The sequence below is a fragment of the Artibeus jamaicensis genome, unplaced genomic scaffold, assembly GCF_021234435.1.
Source record: "Artibeus jamaicensis isolate MK-2021 breed Jamaican fruit bat unplaced genomic scaffold, CSHL_Jam_final contig_468, whole genome shotgun sequence".
Taxonomy (NCBI): Eukaryota; Metazoa; Chordata; class Mammalia; order Chiroptera; family Phyllostomidae; genus Artibeus; species Artibeus jamaicensis.
The window spans coordinates 1,936,138-1,957,023 of NW_026521846.1; the positions used below are offsets into that span (position 1 = coordinate 1,936,138).

The 20,886-nt window shown below is 36.5% G+C and overlaps 1 protein-coding gene across 2 annotated transcripts in view; it reads right to left on the minus strand.

Annotated features, from left to right (window-relative positions):
* PARG (poly(ADP-ribose) glycohydrolase) overlaps positions 1 to 20,886 on the minus strand; it is a 230,425-nt gene that overhangs the window by 192,156 nt on the left and 17,383 nt on the right. For both annotated transcript variants that reach the window (XM_053667366.1, XM_053667365.1), the window contains exon 7: positions 19,917 to 19,991. In XM_053667366.1, the coding sequence (XP_053523341.1) occupies positions 19,917 to 19,991 (75 nt within the window). The remainder of the gene's footprint in view (positions 1 to 19,916; positions 19,992 to 20,886) is intronic.

Genomic DNA, 20,886 nt, shown 5'->3' on the forward strand with positions numbered 1-20,886 from the left:
TGCACAGATTTAATGGAATACCCACCAAAATCTCAATGGCATTTTTTAAAGAAATAGAACAAAAAAATCATCAGATTTGTATGGAACCACAAAAGACCCCACATAGCCAAAACAATCCTGAGAAATAAAAGAGCAAAGCTGAAGGTACCACACCACCTGACTTCAAATTATACAATAGAGCTACAATAATCAAAACAGCATAGTACTGACAGAAAAATACACACATAGAACAATGGAAACAACAGAACAGAATTGAGAGCCCAGAAATAAAATCATATGGACAAATAATTTTTGACAAGAGCCAAAACACACAATAAAGTAAAGAAAACCTCATCAATAAATGGTGCTGTGAAAATTAGAAAGCCACATGCAAGAAACTGACTTAGAGTTTGTCCCAGGTACAAAAATTAACCCGAACTGGATCAAAGACCTAAATATAAGATCTGAAACAATAAATTACATAGAAGAAAACAGGTAGTAAAATTATAGCCCTTGGTCACGGAACATTTTATGAATTTGATCCCAAAGTAAGAGAATTAAAGGCAAAAATAAATGAATGGGACTGTATCAAACTAGAAAGCTGCTGTAACTGAAAAACAAAAACAAAACAAAAAGACAACCAATCAAATGGGAGATACTTGCAAACAGCTCCAACAAGGGGTTAATATCCATATATATAAAGAACTCATAAAACTCAACAGCAAGCAAACAAACAATCCAATTAAAAGCTGGGCAGAGGAGCCCTGGGTGGTATGGCTCAGTTGCTTAGAGTATCATCCCATAAACCCAAAAGTGACAGGTTCAATTCCCAGTCAGAGCACATGCTGAGGCTGCAGGTTAGGTCCCTGACTGGGGCACATACAAGAGGCAACTGATTGGTATTTCTGTCTCACATCGATGTTTCTTTCCCTCTCTTTCTCCCTCCTTTCCTCTCTCTCTAAATCAGTAAACATGTTCTTCATGTTTACCGGGAATTTTAAAAAGGGGGAGGGGGCAGAGGACCTGAACAGACACCTGTCCCCAAAACACATACAAACAGCCAACAGGTGTATGAAAAGATGTTCAACTTCACCAGCTATTAGGTAAATGCAAATCAAAACTACAATGAGATACCACCTCACACCTATTAGAATGACTGTTATCAACAATACAAGTAATAGCAAGTATTGGAGGGGTTGTGGAGAAAAGGGAACACTTATTCACTACTGGTGGGAATGTATAGTGGTACAGCCACTATGGAAAACAGTATGGCAAAAAATTAAAGATACAGTTACCATATAACCAAACAATCCTCTCCTGGGTATCCTAGGTATCTACCCAAGCAATTCTAAAACATGTATTCACAAAGACATATGCGTATGTTCACTGCAGCATTGTTCACAGTGGCCGAGACATGGAGACAACCAAAGTGTCCTTCAATAGAGGATTGGATAAAGAAGATGTGATAAATATACTCAGCCACAAGAAAAGATGAAATACTGCCATTTGCAACAACATGGATGAAACTTCAAAATGTTATGTTAACCTAAATAAGTCAGAAAAAGCTAAGAACCATATAATTTCATGCATATGTGGGATATAAAACTTAAACGCATAGACACAGACAACAGTATGGTGGTTACCAGAGGGAAGGGGATGAAGATAGCAAGGGGGTAAAGTGGGCCAGATACTTGGTGACAGAAGATGATTGTGACTTTGGATGGACACACAATGTAATATATGTATCATGTATAGAAATGTACACTTGAAACCTACTGCATTTCGCCATGTATAATGTGCACTTTTTGCCCAAATTTTGAGGGGAAAATAAGGATATACATTATACATGAGTATAAAGGGTATCAAAATGTGGATGTGCATTATACACGGCAAAAGGTATATGATCCTATTAGCCCCTGTCACCTCAATAAATTTAATTTATAAAAAAGAAAGTTCGAAGCAGCAACAAGTCAGGCTAATGTTTTTAGCCAGACAGTGGCAACAACCCAAACGTCCATTAACTAATGAATGGATAAACAAAGTGGTACATTCTTCACACCATGGAAAATACTCAGCAATAAAAAGGTCGGAAGACTCTAACAGAACATTTTGTCCACTCTGATATTTGCAGTCATCTATGGACATGTTCAGTGCCCTCCTTACTGAGGATAGGACTGTCAATCAATTCTGTATCTTTCATAGTACAATACCTTACGTATAAACATGTTCAGTGTTCTTTAAGGGATAACATAATTACAATAAAAAACACATAGCCCTAACCAGCATGGCTGGGTTGGTTGAGTGTCTTCTTGCAAAGTGAAAGGTCACCAGTTCAATTCCCGATCAGGACACATGCCTGACTTGCAAGCCTGGTCCCCAGCTGGGACATGTATAAGAGGCAACTGGTCAATGATTCTCTCACACATTGATGTTTCTTTCTTCCTCCCTCCTTTCTCCTGTCTTTAAAAATAAATAAAATCTTAAATAAATAAATAAATGAAACAAAACATAGTCCTTCATATATTCAACAAATGGCTACTAGTCACCTATTTTGTGCTGAAATTAAACTGAGCTCAAATCTAGATTCATATGCTTAAAGCTGAACATGGACTTAATTGCACGTGCTACTCACACTTTACAAAAGTTCTTGAGGACTAAATTCAGTAATATAATGAGGTCTGTCCAGAAAAAGTCCAGCCATATATATAATGGCTGGACTCTCCATCATTGTTAATATAACCACTCTCCATCATTGTTAATATAATGAGAACAGTTTGCAAGACACTGATATAACCTGGCAACCAAGGAGAGTAGACTGGAATGCACATGTGTGAACAATGACAACTTCACTGTACTAGTCAGTGGGGGCGGTAAATGCCATTATGTGATTATGTGTACTGTGTGGCCATTGCATTCAAAATGACTGAGTGAGTAGAGCAGCAAATCTGCATCAAATTTTGTGTTAAGCTTGATAATTCCTCTGTGAAACTATTAGGATGTTTCAGAAGGCCACAGCTATGGGCAACTGGTAAATGGCAGCTTCATCACAACAATGCACTTACTCATGCATCATATCTTGTACAGGTTTTTTTGGCAAAACATCAAATCGACCAGGTGACTCAGCCCCCTGGCAACCCAGATTTGGCACCCTATGATTTCTGCCTTTTCCCAAAACTATAATCACCTTTGAAAGGGAAGAGATTTCAGACTTTTAATGAGACACAAGAAAATATAATGGGGCAGTTGAAGGCAACTGGGAGAACAGGACAAGGTCCCAAGGTGCCTGCTTTGAAGGGGACTGAGGTGTCATTGTCCTGTGTACAATGTTTCTTATATCCTATATCTTCTTCAATAAATGTCTCTATTTTTCATATTACATTGCTGGATACCTTCTGGACAGACCTCATATTCCTTTTGATACATGTATGTCCTCAATAAATAGCATGTCCTTTTTTTTCTCCTTCCCTCAAAAGTAACCGAACAAATTTCTTTAGGTCTGTAAAAAACACAGACAATACACCCAGGAGAAAAATAATCTCAAATTTTTAAAGCAAATAATATTGAATTTATAATTTATATTATGAAGCCCACGTTTCATTACTAAAATTACTTATTCAGAGTCTGAGAAGTGATATCATTAAGATATAGTATCCCACACTGATACAATATAATGACTAAAAAACTTAACTTTATCCTAACCAAAATCTGCTTTGCAAAGAAGCTTGAATATTATAGGTATATTTTCCTGAGCAACAAAGTTAACAAACATGTTAAGCTCTTACTCTGCAGAAGACAGTATACAGTGTGTTTTATGTATTAGCACACTTTGCAAGAAAATATACTGAGGAAGGCATGCTCCTGTGGGACTCTCACACACTACTGAACTGAGAATTGAAAACTAGCACAACCTTCTAAGAAGGTAAATTGGAAGTATGTGTCAAAGGCCTTAAACCAACACAGCTTTTGATTCAATAATTATATTCCTAGGCATTTATGCTGAGGAAATAATCATAATACAGAAGATTCAGGCACCAAGACATTCATTGTAAAACAATGACATTTTATAAACTCTACATTCACTCTGCATAGGTGGATAGAATTACATTTTTTAGAGAGGGGGAGGGAGAAAGAGAAGGAGAGAAACATCAATGTGTGGTTGGCTCTTAAGCAACTTCTACTGGGGACTTGGCCCATGACCCAGGCATGTGCCCTGACTGGGAATTGAACCTATGGCTCTTTGGTTCACAAGCCAGTACTTAATCCACTGAGTCACACCAACCAGGGCTGGATGGAATTACATTTTTAAAAAATGTTAAAATGTGATTGTTTCTGGATAGCAAAATCACAGGCAATCTTTACTATCTTACTGTTTTTGTATTGTCCAAGTTTTCTGCAATTCAGATATGTTAATGATAGAAAAAAATTTTTGTGAACAGTTTTTAGAGATAAAAAGTAACAACTTATTTGATTATCACTCTATAGTTTTAGAAATCATTTTAGATACATTAGTTAGCTGGATCCTTAAAATATGCCATTAAGGCGGATAAAGTGGTTATTCTGTCCACGTAACAAATGAGGAAACTAAATGGGGGATTCACATGGCTTGTCCAAAGCTACACGGAACTGAAACTAAGAATCCATGGTTCTCATTTCTAATTGTATATGATCTTTTCTCCAGCAGGGGTTCTCAAAGTGTGATCGCTGAGCCAGCAGCAGCAACAGCATCTAAAGAACCCATCAGAAATGCAGTCTCAAATAGCTGGGAATTCACTGCAGGTCTCCTCATAGGAAGGAATCAGGTTGCTGACTGCAGGTCAGAGGAGCAAAGAGATAAAGTAAATGTAAGCATTTCTGCCTGAGTGATCCGTACATTTTGCATTTAAGCCCAGTAACTGAGGTGGAGAGAAAGGGTAGAGCTGCAACCATGGTTGTCTGGTGGTGATCACTGCCAGGTAGGAAAACAAAGCAGGGTCTGTGTTGGAGGGGCGAGGTAACCTGGCCACTTACCCCCAGATAAAGCAGCAGGCCCCAGAAGAGCCTGTAGCCCTGAGTGTCTGACAACAAAGTACATTCGCTGCAGCTCTAAGAACTGGAGAGGCAGAAGCATTTTTCCCTGAGCAGCAGAGGAATAACACTGCAGTTAATCCCTGTGACAGGGTAGGGATACGTAGGTGAGACAGCTGAGGTCTGGCAGTCACCATTACTGGGAGGAAAACAATGCCACAAATGTACCAGTTGGCCTCCCCCAGATCACCCACCAGTAGGGACACCAGGGACACCTCTGGCAGTGCAGTGCTGCTGGCATCTTTTGGTTGCAGGAACAGTGCTGGAATTTCACAACCTCTGGCAGTATCACCCACCATACTGCCCCACGGGGTGGTGCACTGAGACCGAGGAGACCTAGTCTGAAAGGAGACACCCATTTGCCCAGAAAATACAAGGCGTTTTCTACGACCCAGCAAGAGATCTGAGAAATCCCAAGAGTGCAAGAGAAACTAAAAAACACTTTAGCGCCACCTAGTGGAAAACATAAGAAAGACTTCTTACCAACCTACTGAATAAAAGAGTACCACTCTTAAAAAAAAAAAAGAACATTTCATTCCCCTAGATGCCTAGGCAGAGAAATAATACATCAAATACCATGAATAACCAAGATAATAAGGCACCTAAGAAAAAATTTAAATCCCCAGAAAATAAATTTAAAGACATGGAAATATGTGATTTAAATGATAAAACTCCAGACTTCATTTCTGAAAAAACTAAACAAGACACAAGAAAAACATATAGGCAGTTAGGACTTCTGGCCAAGGGGCCTAGGTAAACACACTGTACCTCCTCATACAACCAAAAGAAGGACAACAACAATTTAAAAACAAAAAAGAACCAGAACTGACAGAAAATCGAACTGTCTGGAAGTCTGACAACCAAGGAGTTAAAGAAGAAACATTTATCCAAACCAGTAGGAGGGATGGAGCCAGGCAGCCAGGTGGAAAGGACTCCTGGGCAAGGCAGCAGCTGGAGGACCAGGGCAGGCAAGGCAGCTGGCAGAGGAGGAGGTACTACATTTGCATGCAGATAAACCAGGAGTAAAACAGACAGCACAACCTAGGGCTCCAGTGTGGGAAAAGAAAGCCTCAAAACCTCTCAATGAAAACACCTGTGAGGGTTGAGGCAACAGCTGGAGAAACTCCCAGCCTCACGGGAGAGTTCATTGGAAAGACCCAAAGGGTCCTAAAATATACACAAAACCACCCACCAGGGAATCAGCACCAAAGGGGCCCAATTTGCTTATGCGTAGCAGGGGAAGTGACTGAAAGCTGGCAGAGAGAGGAGCAAGTGGCACTGTTCCCTCTCAGACCCCTCCCCCACATAGAGCATCACAACCCAGTAAAGTGGGTTGCCCCACCCTGGTGCATACCTAAGGCCCCGCCCCTCACAACCTAACAGGCAGGCCAAACCCAAATGGGAGAACAGGTCAAAGCTCCAGGAAAAATACAACTAAGTGAGGTAAAGATAGCCAACCTATCAGATGCAGAGTTCAAAACACTGGTAATCAGGAGACTCACAGAAATGGTTGAGTATAGTCACAAAATAGAGAGAAAAGTGAAGGCTATGCAAAGTGAAATAAAGGAAAATGCAAAGGGAACCAACAGTGACAGGAAGGAAACCAGGACTCAGATCAAGGGTTTGGAGTGAATAAAGAAGAAAGAAACATTCAATCATAACAGAATGAAGAAACAAGAATTCGAAAAAATGAGGAGAGGCTTAGGAACCTCCAGGACATCTTTGAATGTTCCAACATCTGAATCATAGTGGTGCCACAGGAGAAGAGGAAGAGCAAAAAATTAAAAACTTCTTTGAAAACATAATAGAGAACTTCCCTAATCTGGGAAAGGAAATAGACTTCCAGGAAGTCCAGGAAACTCAGAGAGTCCCAAACAAGTGGGACCCAAGGGAGCACACACCAAGGCACATCATAATTATATTACCAAAGATTAGAGATAGAGAATCTTAAAAGCAGCAAGAGAAAAGGAGACAGTTACCTACAAAGGAGTTCCCATAAGACTGTCAGCTGATTTCTCAAAGGAAAACTTGCAGGCAAGAAGGGGCTAGAAAGAAGTATTTGAAGTCACGAAAGGCAAAGACCTACATTCAAGATGACTCTATCCAGCAAAGCTATCATTGAGAATGGAAGGGCAGATAAAGTGCTTCCCAGATACGGTCAAGTTAAAGGAGTTCATCATTACCAAGCCATTATTATATGAAATGTTAACGGAACTTATCTAAGAAATAGAACAAGATCAAATATATGAACAGTAAAATGACAAAAAACTCATAACTATCAACAACTGAACCTAAAAAAATAATAAAAACAAACTAAGCAAACAACTAGAACAGGAACAGAATCACGGAAATGGTGATTATATGGAGAGTTATCAGCGAGGGAATGATAGGGGGAGAAAGGGGGTAAAGGTACAGGGAATAAGTAGCATAAACAGTAGGTAGAAAATAGACAGGGGGAGGTTAAGAATAGTATAGGAAATAGTATAGTATAGAAAATAGTACAGGAAAAACTTATATGTATGACCCATGGACATGAACTAAGGGTGGGGAGAATGCTAGTGGAAGGCAGGGTGGAGGGGAATAAGGGAGGAACTGGGACAGATGCAATAGCATATCAATAAAATATACTAAAAAATAAATAATAAAAAATCATAAAAAAATACTATGGTACAGTTACACAATGGAATACTACACAGCAGAAAGAAAGGAGGAGCACCTACCCTTCGACAGCACTGATGAATCTGGAGAACATTACGCTAGGTCGAACAAGCTAAGCAGTTACAGAGAAATACCATCTCACCTATAAGTGGAACCTAATCAACAAACCAAACAAGCAAGCAAAATACAACCAGAAACACTGAAACAAAGAACAATCTGACAGTAATCAGAGAGAAGGAGGGAGAGGGATAATAGGGAATAAAAGGGGAAGGGTCATCAAGGAACATGTATGAAGGACCATGGACAAAGTCAAAGGGGGTGAGTTTGAGGATGGGAGGTGGGGATGGGTGAGGTGATAGGCGTGTGGTGGGGTGAAAAGGAAGACAAATGTATTTGAACAAATAATAAAGGAGAACTTCCCCAAGCTGGCAAAGGAAATAGACTTCCAGGAAATCCAGGAAGCTCAGAGAGTCCCAAAGAAGTTGGACCCAAGGAGGAACACACCAAGGCACTTCATCATTACATTAGCCAAGATTAAAATGAAAGAGAGAATCCTAGAAGCAGCAAGAGATAAGGGGATGGTCACCTACAAAGGAGTTCCCATCAGACTGTCAGTGGATTTCTCAAAAGAGACCTTACAGGCAAGAAGGGGCTGGAGAGAAGTATTCCAAGTTATGATATCCAAAGACCTACATCCAAGATTGCTCTACCCAGCAAAGCTTTTATTTAGAATGAAAGGGCAGATAAAATGCTTCTCAGATAAGGTCAAGTTCAAGGAGTTCATCATCACCAAGCCCTTATTATATGAAATGTTAAAGGGACTTATTTAAGAAAAATGATAAAAAATATGAACAGTAAAATGACAATAAACTCACAACTATCAACAAATGAACTTAAAAGAAAAGACAAACAATGAAAACCAAAATTAAGCAAACAACTAGAACAGGAACGGAATCAGAGAAATAGACATCACATGGAGAGAAACATACAATTTTTCCACAAATCAACCAGGAAAAATCAGAAATCTGAAAAGACAGATTACACCTAATGAAATTGAAGCAGTAATTTAAAAAACTTCCAACGAAAGCCCTTGACCAGATGGCTCAACAAGTGAACTTTATCTAAATAAGAAAAAATTAACACCTCTGCTTCTCAAGCTATTTCATAATATTCAAGAGGAAGAAAGGCTCCCAAACTCATTTTATGAGGTCAGCATTATCCTAAATCAAAAACCAGATAAAGACATTACAAAGAAAGAAAATTATAGGCCAATATCACTAATGAACATAGATGCCAAAATCCTCAACAAAATATTAACTAACTAAATACAGCAATGCATCAAAAAGATCAGACACCACATCAAGTGGGATTTACTCCAGAAACTCAAGGATGGTACAACATTCACAAATCAATAAATCAGTGATTCACCACATAAACAAAGTGAAGGATAAAAATCACAGGATTATATCAAGGAATTCAGAAAAAGCTTTTGATAAAATCCAGACCTATATATGATAAAAACTCTCAGCAAACTGGGAATAAAGGGAACATACCTAAACATCATGAAAGCCATATACATCAAACCCACTGCCAGCATCATATGCAATGGGCAAAAATTATAAGTGAGTTCCCCTTAAGATCGGCAACAAGACAGGGATGTCCACTTTCACCTCTTATTCAACATAGCAATGGAAGTCCTACCCACAATGATCAGACAAGTAGAAGAACAAAAGGCATCCAAATTTGGAAAGAAGTAAAACTGTCTTTATTTGCAGATGACATGATACTGTACCTAAAGAACCCCAAAGATTCCACCACAAAGCTACTAAAACTGATAAATGATAAATGAATTCAGCAAAGTAGCAGGATATAAAATTAACATCCAGAAACTGCTGCATTTTAGAGGCCAATAACAAACAGAAAGGAAAATTAAGAGAACAATCCCATTCAAAATTGCTTAAAAAAGAATAAAATACCTAGGAATAAACCAAACCACGGATGTTAAAGACCTGTACTTGGAAAATTATAAGACACTGAAGAAAGAAATTAAAGAAGATGCAAATAATGTATTTTTTGGACTATAAAACACACTACCCACCCCCAATTTGGGAGGAATAATGGTTGTTAATGCTGCTGGTGAGTTCTGTTTACATTTACATTGGTGAAATATTATGTTATTTATATTATTAAATATTTTACCACATTTTTGCTTCAAAATTTTTTTATGGTCTGAACAATACATGTAAGTAGAAGCACATGCCTTCATGGATGGGACGAATTACCATCATTAAAATTTCCATACTACCCAAAGCAATCTACAGATTAAACACAATTCCTATCAAGATTCTAATCACATACTGCATAGAACCAGAACAAATATTTCAAAAATTTACATGAAACCGGAAGGGCCCCACACAGTAACACCAACAACTGAGAAAGAAGAACAAAGTTGGAGGAATTACACTACCTAATATCAAACTATACTACAAGGCCATAGTAATCACAACAGCCTGGTACTGGCATAAAAACAGACACATAGATCTTTGGAGCAGAATAGAAAGCCCAGAAATAAACCTATAACTTTACAGTCAATTAATATTTGACAAAAGAATCAGGTACATGCAATGGGCTAAAGTTAGTTTATTCAATAGTGTTAGGAAAACTGGACAAACACATGCAGAAAAATGAAACTAGACCACCTTCTTATACCACACACAATAATTAATTTAAAATGGATCAAAAGCTTAAATATTGAAACCCAAAACCATAAAAATCCTAGAAAGAAACAGGCAGCAAAATCTTGAACACTGCTCTTACAAATTTTTTATTGGGTATATCTCCCCAGACAAGGGAAACAAAAATAAACACCTGGGAGTATACAGAAGTAAAAAGTTTTGCACAGCATAGGATATCATTAACAATACAAAAAGAAAACTTACAGAATGGTACAACATATTCTCCAATACATCTGATAAAGGGTTAATATCCAAAATTGATAAAGTACTTAACAACATTCAACACCAAAAAAACTAACTATGTAATTAAAAAATGGGCAAAGGACCTGAATGGACACTTCTCCAAAGAGGACATGCAGATGGTCAATAGACATATTAGAATATGCTCCATGTCACTAATCATCAGAGAAATGCAAATAAAAACCACAATGAGATATCATTTCCACCTGTCACAATGGCCATCATCAATAAATCAAAAAACAAGGGCTGGCAAGGATGTGACAAAAGAGAGGAACCCTTTTGCACTATTGGTAGGAATGCAGATTGGTGCAACCACTATGGAAAGCAGTATGGAGATACTTCGAAAAATTAAAAGTGGATCTACCTTTTTCCCTAGCAATCCCACTTCTGGGAATATATCCAAAGGAACCCAAAACACTAATTTGAAAGAACTTAAGCATCCCTGTGTTCACTGCAGTGTTATTTACAATCACCAAGATATGGAAGCAGCACAAGTGTCTATCAATAGATGAGTGGATAAAACAACTATGAGACATTTACACAATGGACTTTTCCTCAGCCATGAAAAAAAAGAAAATTTTACCCTTTGCAACAACAGTATGGATGGATCTGGAGAACATCGTAAGTGAAATATGCCAGTCAGAGAAAGACAAATACCATATGATTTCACTCATACTTGGAATCTAATGAACAAAGTTAACTAACAAGCAAAACGGAGACAGACTCATAGATAAAGAACAGATGACAGCTAGTGGGGGTGGTGGGTGGGGGTGGAAGGATTAAGCAAAAAGGAAAAAGGACTCATGAATATGGACAGCAGTGTGGTGATTGCTGGGGGAAGCGGAGAATATAAGGGGACTAAATGGTAATGGGAAAAATATAATAAAGCTTATATTTTTTTTAAAAAAAAGAATTTAGACTGTGCCCTGGCCAGTATGGCTCAGCTGGTGGGAGTGTCATCTGTAGGCCACAATGTTGCAGGTTCAATTTCTGGTCACAGCACCTGCCCAGGTTTCATGTTCCATCCCCAGTCTGGGTACTTATGAGAAGGCAACCAACTGATGTTTCTCTTTCACACTGATGTTTCTCTCTCTCTCTAAGCAATGAAAAAATGTACTTGAAGATTTACGAAAAAAAAAAAAAAAGAAAAAAAAAAGAAAAAGAAAAAGAAAATCTACTACATGTATCTTTAAGTAAATAAGAATTCCATTTTCCTTTCTACCTGAATCTGTCTCCAGAGTTATTTCCAATGGGCAGGAGGTTACACAAACATAGAACTAGCCTCAACAAAATTAAGAAGGCTGAAATCATACCAAGCACATTCTCTGACCATAGTGCTTTTTTTCTAATCCTTAATAGAGGATAAGTTTATTGATTTTTAGAGAAAGAAAGAGAAGGGAGAGAAACCCTGATTTGAGAGAGAAACATCAATTGGTTGCCTCCCCTATACACCCCAACCAGGGATCAAACCTTTAACCTAGGTATATGCCCTGACCAAGGATTAAATCTGCAACTTTTTAGTGTGCAGAATGATGTTCCAACCAACTTAGCCACCAGGTCAGGACACAATACTTTTAAATTGGAAATCAACTGAAAAAGAAAACAGGGAAAAACCACAACTACATGGAGATTAAACAACATGCAATTAAAAAATAAATAGGTCAAAGAAAAGACCAGAGTGATCAAAAGATACTTAGAGACAACTGAGAATAACAAGACTATCAAAACTTTTTGGATGCAGTGAAAGCAGCAATAAGAGGGAAGTTTATATCATTACAGGCCTATCTTGAGAAACAAAAAATATCCCAAATAAACAACATAATAGTACACCTTAAAGAAGTAGGAAAAAAATAACAAATGCAATGTAAAGCCAGCAGAAGAAAGAAAATAAAAATTAGAGAATTAAATGAAATAGAGAACAAAGAGATTATACAAAAAATTAACACCAAAACACCCCTGTTTCTTTGAAAACATTAATAAAATTAACAGCCCTCTGGCTAGACACACTATGGAAAAAAGAGAAAAGAACCAAAAAGAATTCCAAATGAAAGACAAGTGAGGAAGGACACTATAAAAATTAAAAAGATCCTAAAAGACTAACATGAAACATAGTATGTTACCAAATTAAATAACCTAGAAGAAACAGACACGTTCTTAGAAATACAGGGTCCGACACAAATAACATCCCCTTTTTATTACAAAATCTCTTATTACAAAATTGTAAGGCATGTAATTCCATAATATAACAATATCACACTCGAGCACACCACATGACATTTTAAGTGAAGTGTTCAAATTGAAACTATAAATTATTACACCCATATTATTACCCTACTAAACACACTCAAGCAGGCCATACTTCTGCCAGACCTTGAATATAACCTTCCTACACGAAACTAAGAAGGACTGGTAAATCTAAATACAGTGATCAACAGTAAGGAAATTAAAGAAACCAGCAAAAACCTCCCAAACAAGAAAAGTCCAGGATCAGATGACTTTACTAGTAAATTCTATCAAACATTTGAGGAAGATTTAATACCTTGTCTTCTCAAATTCTTTCAAAAAACTCAGAAGAAGCAATAATTTCTAAGACATTTTATGAGGCCAAATTACCCTGATACCAAAACCTGTCAAGGATAACACAAAAAAGAACATTACAGAACAGTATCTCTGATTAATACAAATAAAAATCTGAAATGAAACAATAGCAAATCAAATACAATCACACATTAAAGAGATAATACAGCACAATAAAGTCAGGTTCATTCCAGGGGTAAAAGGACAGTTCAACATACACAAATTGATTAATATGATACATCACATTAACAAAATAAAGGATAAAGATCATTTGATCATATTAATAGATGCAGAAAAAGCAAGATACAACATCCATTTATGATTAAAACACTCATCAAAATAGGTATAGAAAAAAGTACCTCAACATATAAAAGCCATAGATGACAAACCCTCAGCATTTAATATCATAATCAATAATGAAAAATGGAAAGTTTTTCCTCTAAGTTTAGGAACAAGACAAGAATGCCCATTCTTATCACTGTTATTCAACATAGTGCTTCAAGTCCTAGCCAAAGCAATCAGAGAAGAAAGAGAAAAAACAAAAGACCACCAAATTAGGAATGAAGTAAAATGGTCACTTTTTGCAGATGACATGATTCTTTATACAAAAGCCCTAAAGACTCCACAAAAAAAACTATTAGAAAAACAAACAAATACAATACACAAAAATCCACTGTGTTCCTATATACTAACAATGAAATTCCAGGAAAAAAATGAGAAAAATTTATTTTGCAATTGCAATAAAAAGAATAAAATTCCTAGGAATAAACTTAACAAAGGATATGAAGAACCTATACACTGAAAACTACAAGACATTATTTTAAAAAATTGAACACACAAAGAAATGAGAAGATATTCCATGTTCATGAATTGGAAGAATCAGCATAGTGAAAATGCACCTATTACCAAGGTAATATACATGTTTAATACAATCCTCATCAAAATCCCAATGATATTTTGTTTATTTGCTGGTTTACTTATTCATTTATCTATTTTAAACAAAAGTCCAGTTTACTTCTTGCATGTGAAGTACCCCTCAATGCCATCCTTTGCCTGAGACTCTTTGCCATAGTCCTTAACTACCACACCTGTAATTAACCACTTTACCAGGTTTTCCCTCTGCTGATTTTACAAAGGCCCACTAATTCCCCTAGTTCAGGAGTGTCAAATTCAAACCTGATTTTCACCTGAGGCCACATTAGCCATCACAGTTGCCTTCAAAGGGCTGAATGTAATTTCAACTCCTTAACAGTTAAGGAGTAGTTACATTTATACAGTCCTAAAATTATTTTGGCTCTTTGAAGGCAACCAGGAGGCTGATGTGGCCCCTGGTGAAAATAAGTTTGACATCTCTGCCCTAGTTTCTTACTGTCATCAACATTAATTAGCTTTATTTGGTGTTCACAAAGGACTCCATCACCTTGACATGCATAGGCTCATCACAGTTGGATTCAAACACACAAATGTGGGCTTGGTACCTAAGGCTTTGGCAGCTTCAGGAATTCCGTGCACTAGGCCACTGTGTATGAGTGTGGTCTTCAGCAACTCTTGGAGTATTAACATTCATTACACCTCCAACAGCAACGCCTTCCTGTCATGCAGGTAGGTTATGAGAAGAGCTGAATCTTGAACACACCCAAGCCTCACCTCTCATGCAACTCCATGGCTTCAGGCAAAGAGCCACAATGGCATTTTTTAAAGCAACAGATCAAAGTATCATCAGATCTATTTGAAACCACACAACACCCTGAATAGCCAAAGTAATCCTGAGGGGAAAAAAAACCCACAAGCTAGAAGTATTATACTTCCTAACTTTAAATTACACTGCAAAGTGACAAAAAGCAAAGCAGCATGGTACTGGCAGAAAACCAGAAACAGATACCAAAGGAACAGAACTGAAAGGCTAGAAATAAACCTACCTGTACATGGGCAAATACTTTTTGATTAAAAAAAGCCAAAAGCATAAAATGGAGGAAAAAAAGCTTCTTCAGCAAATGCTGCTGGGAAAATTGGAAAGACACATACAAAAAAATAAAACAAGGCTATTATTTGTCACTATACACAAACATTATGAATCAAAGACCTAAATAAAAAAAACCAAAACAATAAATTAGATAGAAGAAAACATAGGTACTCAACTTATGGACCTTCTACTCAAGAGAGAATTTTGTTAATTTAACCTCAAAAGCAAGGGAAGTAAAAGCAAATGAATGAGACTAGATCAAACTAAAAAGCTTCTGCACAGCAAAAGAAATTCTCAGCAAAACAAAAAGGCAAACAACCAAAAGAAAGAAGACACTCGCAAACAACACCTTTGATCTGGGTTAATATCTGAAATATATAAAGAACTTATACAAGTCAACAACATAACAACCAATCCCATTAAAAAATGGACATATGGATGGCCAACAGGTATATGAAAAAATGTTCAAAGCTTAACTAGCTATTATGGAAATGCAAATCAAAACTACAATGACATACCACCTCACACCTATTAGAAGGGCTATTATAGATAAGACAAGTAATAATAGATGTTGGAGAGACCATGCAGAAAAGGAACCCTTATTCACTGGTGGTAGGAATGTAAACTGGTACAGCCGCAGCTATGGAAAACAGTATGTAGGTTCTTCAAAAAATTAAGAATAGAGTTAACATGTGTCCCAGCAACCCCATTCTGGGTACCTGCCCACAATTTTAAAAAATACTGCTGGCTGATATAGCTCAGTGGATTGAGTGCAAGCTGCTAACCAAAGGGTCGCCGGTTCAATTCCCAATCAGGGCACATGCCAGGATTGCAGGCCAGGTCCCTAGTGGGGGACATGCAAGAGGCAACCACACATTGATATTTCTCTCCCTCTCTTTCTCCTTCCCTCCCACTCTCTCTCTAAAAATGAATAAACTCTTTTAACTAAAAAAATATTTATATTTATTCATAAAGATGTATCTTCCCCTATGTTCATTGCAGCATTATTCCCAGTGGCCAAGACATGAAAAGAACTAGTGTCTTTTGATAGAGAACTGGATAAAGACATGGTACATATAAACAATGAAATACTACTTAGCTATAAGAAAGGATAAAATACTGCCTTTAGCAACAGTATTTTATCCTTTAAAATACTGGATCTTGAGAATATCATACTAAGTGAATTAAGTAAGGCAGAAAAAATCAAGAACCATATGACTTCACTTCTATGTGGCATATAAAACTGAAAGCAACAAACGAACAAATAAAAACTCATAGAGACAATCATATGGCAGGTGTTGAGGGAATCAGAGCGAAGGGTGTTGAGGGGGAGGTAATAAAGGGTAAAGGAGTGTCAAACTTATGGTGATAGAAGATTTGACACACAATGCAATATACAGATGATATATTATAGAATTGTGCACTTGCACCCTATATAATTTTATTAACCAATCTCACACCAATACATTTTTTTAAAAAGAAAGAAAGAAATGCAGTCTCAGATCCTACCCAAGACCTTCAAAAATCAGAAAGCTCTAGGTGGTGGTGATCAGCAGCATGTTTTAAATGTCCTCTACAGGATTTACATACACAATAAATCCAAAAGCCATACATGATAAATCCAAAAGCTGTGTATCATACTACCTTAAAAATACTTTTTAAGACAATTAAAACATTTCCAGAAAAAAGGGGGTAGTGATGTTATTTATTCAACTTTCAATGGCATTTTCACATGTTCAGTCTCTTCCAAAAATAACAGGAAGTAACTATAAAGATTCACAAGAATCTTAATGTCTGATTTCTGGCAATGTAATTAACTAACTACTTCCTTCTGAATTACCACAGCAGTCCAGAAGACAAACAAATCAGGTACAATAATGTCAGAGGGAATGAACTGATGAGAAGACTAGAACGTCACTAGATAAAAATGCTCAGAGAGGAAGAGTATGTTATACTTAGGTATGCCTTGTAGCATGGGCAGGGAGTGGAGGCATAACGAATTTTGTTAATTTGCACCATTACTTCTGGATAATATTCTCCTGACTTTGGTAACCCTGAAAACCAGTATGACTATCTGATCTCCTGTGAAATCTAGTTCATAACTACTTATGAAGCACTCAGCACATATAATGCATTCATTATACAAGTGCTAGAGAAAACATAAAGCTAAGAAAGACAGCCTATGCCCTGTGAAACTTTTAAGGTACTAAAAGATGCCAATACTGCATCAAGAATAAATTAAGGCAAAGAGCAGGAGTGCCACAAGATATATTTAAAATTTTGTCATAGAAATTCCAAGAAAGGTGACATCTCATTTTGGAGGGAAGAGACAGGAAAATGTGAATCTGGGAGACAGAATTTCAAAAGAGAAAAGTGGAGGAAGAGGACATATCAGTCTCTTACTGCAAAGAAAATATGGCAGCAAGTAGGAGGGGAAGGTGTATGCAGAGGGACAACATACTGTAATTTCAGGCAGTACTAGAAAGAACACTGAGTTATAGTGCCCCACCAGGGATAATCTATGTCACTCTGGCCAAGAAAGTTCATCTCTAAATCACAAATACTTATTTGCAATAGAAATAATAATAATAATCATCTTATTCCATCTTACAGAGTTATTTATTTGAAAAACATCTGGAGAGAAAATGGCACCATTATAAAAATATAGACATGTTCAAACTTCAATAATTAGTCTCTATTAGGTAAATCAAAATTATGTGATATTGAAAATATTTCAATTCAAAATGTTCCCACTTCAAAACTTATTTACAGTTTCTATTACTAGTAAATAAAACCTACATAATGTGAATAAAAGTGTGACAAAAAATAATTTAAAATTTAAAAATATATTGTATACAAAGTATTTTTCTTTTGGAGGCTTACTAATTTAGCAAAAGCACACTGGCAGTTTATTATAAAACTGAAAACACACTTATCAAATAATTCAACAATCACACCCTTAGGCATTTATCTCAGAAAAATAAAAATTTATGTTCAGGTCCTGGCTGGTGTTGCTCAGTGGTCTGAGCACCAGCCTGCGAACCAAAGTATCTTCAGTTCAATTCCCAGTCAGGGCACATGCCTGGGTTGTGGGCTAGGTCCCCAGTAAGGGGTGTACAAGAGGCAACCACACATTGATGTTTCTCTCCCTCTCCTTCCATTACCCTCTCTCTATAAGTAAATAAATAAATAATGTTTTTTTAAAAAAGCCAACTGCAGAACACACACACACATATATATATAAAAAATTTACATACATACAAAAACCTGCATGATAGTACATCACAGCAGATTTGTTGTAACGGCCAGAAAATGGAAACAACCCTAACATCCTGAAATGTGCCTATGGTTAAACAAATACATCTACATCATGAAATACTACTCAGCAATAAAAAGTAACAAAGTAATGGTGTATTTAAGAGAATTATGCTGAATGAGAAAAGGCAAGGTAAAATCTAAATAAGCTTTCATGTCAATTTCCTGATTTTGATATTGTATTTTACTTATTTAAGAAATCAACATCAGGGAAAGTGGAATTAAGCATGCATCCAAGCTCCTTGTACATTTTTTCACAATTTCTTGTGAATCTACCATTATTTCAAACTGAAGTGTTAAAAAAAAGATATACTGCCATCTTTTCAAAAAGAATGATGCCCTTTCTCCAACAATACTATGAAAGTAACATTTTTACCCATTGCCAATAGCATACTAACTTGCTAGTCTGCAGAAAATGATTTTATAGCATAAATCCATGGCCACAAATTTTGTACCCTTTGACCTAGTCATATAATTTCTGGATATCATATCAAAAAACAGTATCAAACTTGGAAAAACGTACAGTTTCAGTCAATAACAGACCACATATATGACTGTGGTCCCATAAGATTATAATGGAGCCAAAAATTTCTTATCACCTAATGACATCATAGTGTAGCACAACACATTACTCACATGTTTGTGTTGAAGTGTAAACAACCCTACTGCACTGCCATTCATATGAAAGTATAGCACATAAATTATGCATAATACATAATATTTGGTAACAAACAACTACAGTACTGGATTATGTAGTTATTATACTATATTTTTATCATTATTCTACAGCATAGTCATAAAAAAAATGTGCTGTAAACACAGCCAGTAGTGTCATACATCTCATGTTTACCATATCTCTTGATCTCTTGTGCTAGTTTTGTACAGTCACATGCTGCCCAGGCTTATAACCCAGGATCAATAGGCTACACCATATAGCCTACACTAATTGTACAGTAGGCTATATCATCCAGGTTTGTATAGGTATAAAACATCAAAGATTTTCAAACAAAGATGAAATTGCTAATGATGCATTTCTCACAATGTATCCCCACTATTAAGTGGCACATAACTATACATGTCTGTGTTTATGTGTATAAACTAGATATAATGTAGATGTCTGAAATATGGAATCATCATATCCTCAAAAACTAGTCATAAAATATGCAGCCATTAATAATGCTGATAATGGTATAACAATATAACAAAAAAGGAGAATAAAGTACATTTCAAAATTAGTTCCTAAAACATGCCAATTATAACAGGAAATACTTTTCACAAAAATAAAAGATGATAATTGTGTTAGTGTGACAGAATTATGGGTATTTTTCTTCAGCTTTTTATATTGTCATATTATTTTCATGTTAAAGAAATTAGTATACTTTTACCTTATCCCAGAAATCAACCAAAGCTGTGAAGTCCCACTTCTTAGAATACGCCACATTGTATTTCAGAATAGCATCCTATGAAAAAAGCATAAACAAAATCCTCATGATAGTCAAGTAAATTATCTGTGAATAGCCTGTCTGCTTTATAAAGTACTTACAGGAAATTTTTTAACGATGGACAAACTTCTTTCTACTGTTAACTGCTCCACATCAGTAGCTATGAACAAATATACTGCATACTAATTTATTATTCACTTAAGAAATATGAGATTAGATAGGTCAAGTAATAGGGGAAAATCATCATAATTATTCCAAAGCATGCATTCTAAACAGAGGTGATGTAATCCTCGTAGACATAAATTAAATATTGGGGATTTAAAAAATTAAATATGATTTCTGGCCATTGAAAGGGTCACACTACATATACAGACATACACTATACTTGTAGTACTAAAAGTTCAAGGGAAGTGTAAATTAGGGGAAAAAATGTTTAAAAAGGTTCCCTGGTGGAGAGGATAATAATAAAAAAAAATCACTGACAAACATTGCTCTAAAAGCATAAAACAGTATTTTCTCCTTTATTATCAGCTATTTTTTTCTGATCTTTTTAAAAATATATTTTATTTATTTATTTTTAGATAGAGCGGAAAGGAAGGAGAAAGAGTGGGAGAGAAACATCAATGTGTGGTTGCCTCTCATGTGTTCTCTACTGGGGACCTGGCCTGCAACCCAGGCATGTGCCCTGACTGGGAATCGAACCAGCAACCCTTTGCTTCACAGGCCCGTGCTCAATCCACTGACCTACACCAGCCAGGGCCATCAGCTATTTTTATAAGCTACATATTCATGGTTATCTTCCTCCATCAGTTCACATAAGCTACATACTACTTATGTAGAACGAAAAGTCAAAATACTATGCCATCTACTAAAATTACTGTCTGAATAGGCAGTACTTTATACCTGGTTGCCA